Source organism: Oryzias melastigma, linkage group LG22 (assembly GCF_002922805.2).
Source record: "Oryzias melastigma strain HK-1 linkage group LG22, ASM292280v2, whole genome shotgun sequence".
Classification (NCBI taxonomy): Eukaryota; Metazoa; Chordata; class Actinopteri; order Beloniformes; family Adrianichthyidae; genus Oryzias; species Oryzias melastigma.
In genome coordinates, this window is record NC_050533.1 from 24,083,595 (window position 1) to 24,091,116 (window position 7,522).

A 7,522-nucleotide genomic window follows, 5' to 3' on the forward strand; every position below is an offset into this window, starting at 1 on the left:
CCCCCCCCTATCTTCTCCTGGTTCACCACTTTCATTTCTACCTCAGGCCCCCCCCACACACATCCTTCTGTCACTCGCAGTTAATTTTGGGATTAGCACGTGTGCCGGCGGGGGCTGTCTCTTTTGAGGGATTTGAGGGGGAGCTGCAGACACTTATCTTGGTCATTACAGCGGCCATATTGGATTCAAGCGTCTGGTATCTGCCAAACGGCGGGCTGCGGAGGAGTCTATCAGGCCGATATGCGCTCGGGGATTAAGATAAAGAGGCCCCTCATTACCACTCCTCTTCTTCACAGCGTGCTGACACTCACAGCGCTCCTGCTTCAGCCCAACATCACAGGAAAGGTTCAGGTGCTCACCTCGCTGCTCCTCATCTCGCTGCTCCTCCTCCAGCCCGGAGGAGGTGGGAGGAAGAGGCGGAGGGCTGCTGAATTTGTAGCCCGGGTCCTGGAGGCAGTCGCTCGCTGAGGAGAGAAAGACGCAGTGGCGAGGCACCTGAAAACAGAGAGAAGACCGTCAGACATTCTGGGACTGTTCAGACAGTCCAGAACTCCAGGCTCGGGTTCTGACCAGGTCCACGCCGGGCCTCTGCAGGAAGCTTGGCCTCTTAGACAGGAGCATGCTGTAGCAAAGAGGTGGGCCGAGGTAAACCTCCTCCGTGCAGGCTGGGAACAGCGTCTCCTCGTCCCGGATGTCTGGACTGGGGGGCAGGCAGGAGCCAGGACTGAGGGGGTCCTCCGGCTGGTCGACAGCACGACTGCCTCCCGCCCCGAAGGGGAGGCAGGGAGGGGGAGATTCGGAAGACTCAGCTGAACTGCCGGCTGAGTTGTACCGTTTGGTGCTTGTGAACTGCCCCGTGGTGGGGGGTGCAGGCGCCGGGACGCTGTAGGGCGGCGGGGTGGAGCTCCTGTCCTCAGCGCACTGGCTGACCTCCCCACAGTCGCTGTCGTGGGACGACAAGGACAGGTAGGAGTAGAAGTCGCCCTTCCGGAGGTGCAGAGGTCTGTGGGACAGCTCCAGCACCTGTGGACGAGGGAGGGGGGTTATAGCATGTTTGATGCTAACATACATGTGGATTTTAGCTGTGATGTTTCTGTGGAAACACAACAAAGCTCAGATTCTGCATAAACATTTGTCATCAGTTCCATTTCATTGTTTTAAATTGGGTTTCTTCGTGTACTTTGGGGTTATTTCTCATTATTTCCACTCTGTTGATTTTTGTTTTTTAAATAATGTTTTACAAAGTTTCTAGTCAGACAGAGCAAAGTTTCCTGCCTGATTGGTTCTGCCTCTCTGAAGTGAAATGATCAGTGAACACTGATGAGCTTTTAGATTACTGCGCTCGCTAAGCTACTGTAGAAAATTACTCATCATATCTTTAAAGTTATAATCTGTGATGCGATTTATTGAATTACTTCAACTGAGTAAGCAAATTAAGAGAAACAACTTTAGCTTCTCTTGAATTCATTTGCACCTGAAAGCAGGAAGCCCCGCCTCCAGAAACGCTGGATCCTGACCTGAATCCAGGATTTGAACTGGATGAAAAAACGATATAATGTATCTTTCTTTCTTAAAAGATTTTATACGGATCTCCATATATGATCCACGAATAGATACATAAAAGATTTAACTGTGACGCTGTGATACAGTCCAAATTTTTACCAAAATGGATACAATCTGAAACTAGATATATAGCTTTACCAGCAATAATTCTAGTGTGAATGCTGTAAGCTGAATCTGGCTGCTGAAGAGGCTAGTGCTAATAGCTGAAGATGCTGAAACTGATAGCTAAAAATGCAGAAGCTGATAGCTGAAAAGGCTTAAGACAAAAATTCCTAAAATATTAGCAAAATGCCAAATTAGCCCAAAAACTGGAAAAAAAGTCTAATTTTGCTTAAACAGCTAGCATAATGTTAAAATATTAGTAACTCCAAATTAGCCTAAAATACTAGAAAAATGTCTAAATTAGCCAAAGCAGCTAGCATAATGCTGAAGTATGAGCCAAACTCTAAATTATTATAAAACACACAAAAAAGTTTAATTTTGCCAAAAACTGCTAGCATAATGCTAAAATATTAGCTAAACTCCAAAGTAGCGTAAAAAAATTGAGAAATGCCTCCTTTTACTCATATTCTAGCATAATGCTAAAATATTAGGTATTAGATTAGATTTTTTGACAGACGGCAAGCAGTGAATTCGCCGCGCGGCAAAAGAGAGGCGTTGCATTTGGGCGTTTGGTTTGAATGCAGCTTAAAGTAGAACCAAAACCACAGTTCTAAATGAAAAAAGCGTGTTTTTGTCCAGATTTCATGTTGTTTTTTTGTCATGAGTTCACTTATCAAAACACTTCAAGCATCTGATCCGGCCCATCTGTAAAGTTCTAGAACCCTTTGTGGCGCAGAAGTCAACAAGTCTGCCCGCCCCTACTTTACACCCCGACTTCTCTTCTACTAGCTCAGGATCTACATTTGTCACCACCTGACTCGTCTGCCGTGTTTGGATACTCCACCTTCTCTCGGATCTGCGCCGCCGATGCAGGACTTTGGTCTGGATCGGCCCGGCTGGTCGGGCTGCGGTCCGGTTCTTCGGTCGGGTTCTCCTTCCTCTTCAGCGCCACGGCTGTCATGTCGATGATCTCCATGACAAAGTCACGCTCATTCTCCTTCTTGCTGTCCTGGACAGGATGGGGGGGTGGTGAACGGTGTCTGCAGCAGGAGGCCCACTTTTTGGGAGGCAGAGAAGAACCTTTGGCTCTGACCTCCTTCTTGGCCTCCTCCGTCACAATGGAGGAGAACTTGAATTTCTCCTGGATGGTGATGGCCTTCCTCCCTCCATCGGAGCTGGGATGGGAGCCCCTGTGGGGTCTGGAGTCCTCCACGGGGGAGAGGGAGGGAGGGGAGGAGGTGCACACACTGTGGCAGGGCAGTTCTCCTCTTAGCTGCCCCACCAAGGAGGAGGCTCTCTTGGACGGAAAGGGGAGGAGCTCGCAGGATGGTGACAAGCACATGTGCGTGGAGGAGGCGCGCGGTGGCTGAAGATACAGCTCCTGCTGACACTCTCCCTTCTTGATGAAGACGCTGGACTCCTCTCGGAGGAGCTCGTCCTCGTCTTTCCCCTTCAGAGCGCTGGGCTCCACGTTTCCGTTCTCCACGTCGTCCACAAACTGGCTGACGAAGCTCCTCGCCGTGCTCCTGCCGTTCTTCACCTCCTCTTCTTGACGGGCTTTGGTTGGAGCCTGCTCCGCTTTGCTCCTGCTCTCCATCAGTTTGGGAGCTGTGGGGTTCGAAGGCTGTTCTTTGGGGAGCGATGACGACGCCAGGGCGGAGGACATCATGCCCCCACACTGCAGCTCATCCCAGAGGACCGCCTCGGTCCTGGAGGAGGCGCATGAGCGAGGAGATCGGATCCAGCTCTGAAGCTCCTTCTTCATGTACTCAAAGCCCAGCATGTAGCAGCCCTCCATGTCCTCTTCCTCATCCTCCTCATCGATGTCATTCCCAGAGGAGGCCCCGCTCAGTTTCTCCTCCGATCGGTTTTCTTCATCGCGGACTCCCAGCTCTTCCTCGGTCAGAGTCAGCGTGGAGGAAGACAGGAGGTCGCTGTCCTCCTCCTCCTCGTCTGTGCAAGTGCAGGAGACGTTCACCACCATGCTCAAGCTCGCTGCGTCGGCTTCGTCGCCGCCTCGGTTGTTGTTGGGGCTCCTGTAGGAGTCTCTGTTGGCTGCCATGTTTGGGTGAAGAAAAAGCTGCTGAGGGGTTCTGACCCGGTTGAAATCCTCAGAACCCAGGGAGCAGTCCTCGTTGCTGCTCAGCTCTGTCAGGGAGGTAGCTGCCGAACTCTCCTGGATCCCTGAGACCGGAGAGCGCCGGACACGCGGCGAAGCAGAGAGCCTCCTGTTCTCAGAGGAGCTGGTCCGAAGGGTCATGTCCGAAACGCTGCGGGTCATTTTGGCCCCCAGGGGGTTCTGGATGTTCTCCAGGCGTTTCAGGAGATCCAGAGTTCTCTGACTCAGCTCCCCAGAAGATGGCCCTCCATAAGTGTTCTCAACGCTCCTCGGCTCCCTTGTGGCTACTCCTCCCTGAAGGTCTCCAATGCAGGAGAAGCTGCCTCCCTCCTCTGCCTCCTCCCTGTAGCAGGAAACCAGGCAGCTTTCCAGGGAGGCGCTGCGATGCAGAGCCTCCCTGGAAGGGAAAAGCTCCACGCTCAGACCCAGGAGGGAGTCCAGAGACGATAAAACCGGACTTTTCTGGTGATGGATGGGAGAACCTGGAGCCTCTGAAGGAAGGCATCGGCCGGCGCTGCTCCTAATGAAGGAGGAGCCAACATCCAAACCCTCCAAGTCAGAGTCTGAGTCAGGGGGGGTCAGGATCCCATAACCATTGATCAGGATTTCTACAGCGTTTCCTCCCCGCTTCCTGTTCCTCCTCCGCTTCTCCTCCTCATTTCCTCTCTGTCGATTCACTCTCCAACCGTTCTCTGTCACGCCTGTCTCACTTCTCTGCCTGTCTGTGGACAGACTGGCATCCTTCCTCACTTCCTCTTCTTCACCCTCGTCTTCCTCCTTCCCTTGGCTCTCTGAATTGGTGGTCAGTGTCTCTGTGTCTCCAGTGTCACTCACAATCCCGCTCTCACAGTCGGAGCGCCGGCTGTTCTCAGACTGGCCGCTCCTTCTGCCGCCTCCATGAGCCTCCTGCTGTGGGCTGCTCGGCATCAAACCTCCCAGGAGATCCGGGAGAGATTCGATGGAGGAAAAGGAGGAATCCTTACTGAAGCTCTTCAGCAGGACCTGATGTTTCCGTTTTCCAGCTTTGGTTTGGTGCAGTAAAGAGGGCGGCAGGGGAAACTGAGGCTGCTGGTACAATTCCACATTGTGAAGACTGTACACCTGGTAGACTTTCTTGTTGTCAGCGGGGAACGCTCGGCTGTTCGGCGCGGCTGAGTCGGGGTTTTTGCTGTAGTCTGAAGGGGGGTGGGATCGCGTCGGCAGGTCATGTGTGAGGTCAGGCTCCGGCGCTCCGTGCAGATCCGCCTCCCCGATTGTCATATCCGTTTCATCCCATTCCCAGGAGTCATCTGAGGCCGGTGGAACCGGACCGGCCGTGACTGGACTGATGTGATGAAGGTCCAACAGACCTGGCTCCAGGAAATTCCCAGAAACCTGAAAACAAAGTAAGGGAAAAATACAAATTATTCAAGACATAAAATCAAAAAGGTAAAATAAAATTGTAGTTCAATTGTATGTCTGTCAAAAGCATGCTTAAAGGTTCCTCTCAAATCATTTATTGTAAAATAATTCTCAGTGGTCTTCTGATGATGATTCTGCTGTTTTTAGACTAAATCTAAAAAAAAAAAAAACAGTTCAGGAGCTCATTGGGGCAGAGCAACCCCACCTCCCTTCCCATCACCCAAAGCTAATTTAACTGATGCAGCACAAATGGTGAGTAATATGGTTTCTATCCAGTCGTACAGTTTGGATCCAGATTCCAGCTCAGACGAGGAAAACAAAGATGATCATGGATCTAAGTGGATGCATCGGAATGGAGCAGGGAAACTTGTTGCCTGCTGATCGTAGCTTCTATGTCACACTTACAAGCTTTTTCCATCTGCTCCTGGTACACATTGATTTAGGTCAATAAATACTAAAAATGCATTAATTGTCTTAATAAATGTCCTCCATCATCAGAAAAGTGCATCAAGAGCATGCTAAAACACAAAGCCCATTAGCTCGCTATAGAGGGTCACACGAGCATGCTACAGTGTAGCTCAGTAGCTCATTACAGAGGAACCCGTTAGCTTGCTGTAGAGGAGCCTGCTAGCATGCTACAGTGGAGCTTATTAGCATATTACAGTGGAGATCACTAGCTCGCCTCAGAAGAGCTCACTAGCAAGGCACCGTGGTCCTTGCTAGCATGCTACACTGGAGATCGCTAGCATGCTACAGTGGGGCCCCCACAGAAACTGTGAACAAACCCAATAAGGACCCACATTTTCTGCCCACTTAGCCTGGGTTTTCAGCCTAAAAACCTGCGATCATCTCGCGTTTTGGGGACGTGAGGCGATTTCAATCAGAGATGCAGAGTTCCTTAAACTCAAGTTTAAAGTTAAGTTGTGATCAGTGGATAGAGGAAGTTGTGCAAACATGTGGCGTTGTTTTATGTGTTTTAAGTTTTAATCAGAGCTCCATTTGTTTTTTAAAAAAATATGTTTTTTTATTGTTTTTAAAATAGCAGAGATAAAATGTTGATATCTGAATCAATTTAATTTCATGATTGTGAAAGAAGTTGAGATAATCAGAACTATTCCTTTAACTTTAAAATCAAGTTTAGAGTAAAAAAAGAAGTTTTATTTAATGTTCTATAGCAGTGAGGGTCACTAAAGCTGAAGAGCTGAAACAAATTCTATGAAAACAGAAGAGGCATAAACAGAGATGGCAAACACGGTAAAGAACTTCAACAAGTGACGATGTGGCTGGACGTCTGCAGTTTGGTTTTTGAAGGTTTGAGGAGAAAGTTCTGCTGTTTGAAACTCTTCCAGAGAGTAAAGATGGAGGTTTAAATCCTCTTTAGCCCCCAAACACTTTGTGTGGCTGGTGTTCACGCAGAGAACGCCGTCAGGAAAAAGACACACTTGACATGAGACTCTGACAGAAAACTGTTCTGTGATCGTTTGAGGAAAAGGAAATTTGATCAACCAACACCAGAGAAATTGGGAGTAAATCTCAAGACAAATGATCCCACAGTGGAACAAAGAGATGAATTATTCAAAAATGATTGTGAGAGGAAGAGCAGCGAGCTGAAAAGCCCAAAGTAAATACGTAATCAAAAGCCGGGAGAAAGCTGGTCTTAAAATATGCTTAGACACAGGAAATCTTCCTGCCACAGACATAATTATACAAATTGCTCCACGTCTCGTTAACAAGAGAGGGGGGTGAGTCGTATTAGCCATTCATAGCCTATTAATCGGAGAAACTGCTTGGTCTGTGTGAGTGTTGGAGCCAAAGTGAGTCTGTGTGGAAATGGCTTCATGTGAGGAATTTCTATTACATTTGTGTTCTTCTCCTTCGGTGCTGATAACAGAGATGCGGGTCAGAACTGTTTTGCTCCTCTGATGAATTCAGAATCCTGCTCAGTGCAGAGAGGTAACACTATCAGTCTGTTTATCCTGTCAAATCCTGGACTTCATGACCTATGGAAAACCTCCTTCTCCTCCACGGATCAGAAACACCCCTACTGAGCCTTTTTTAACATGAAAATGATCCAGTTCTGGCCCAGCAAGCAGATACTACAGAGGTGAGCAGTGAACGGTCAGTGGCCCAGAAAAAAAGAGGCCCAGAAACAAAATTAAAAATATAGATTCTATAGTAAGAAGCATTCAGGACGCTGGTCCAGATTGACAAATTGAATCCTGAACTAGGATCTTAAGTTCCAGAAAGTACTCTTCACAAAGACCTGGTTGGTCAGATGTTCATCAGTCTGTAAAATAGTCTAAAAAATATTTGTAAAATACAAAATAGTCCATTTAG

General features: G+C 48.7%; 1 protein-coding gene across 1 annotated transcript in view; it reads right to left on the minus strand.

Moving 5' to 3' along the window:
- LOC118597989 (F-actin-monooxygenase MICAL3-like) overlaps positions 1 to 3,618 on the minus strand; it is a gene marked incomplete at its 5' end in the record, with an annotated part of 9,247 nt that extends 5,629 nt beyond the window's left edge. The window contains 3 exon segments of the mRNA XM_036209894.1: positions 360 to 495; positions 571 to 1,023; positions 2,510 to 3,618. Coding sequence (XP_036065787.1) covers positions 360 to 495; positions 571 to 1,023; positions 2,510 to 3,618 — 1,698 coding nt within the window.
- Between the last annotated feature and the right edge of the window lie 3,904 nt (positions 3,619 to 7,522).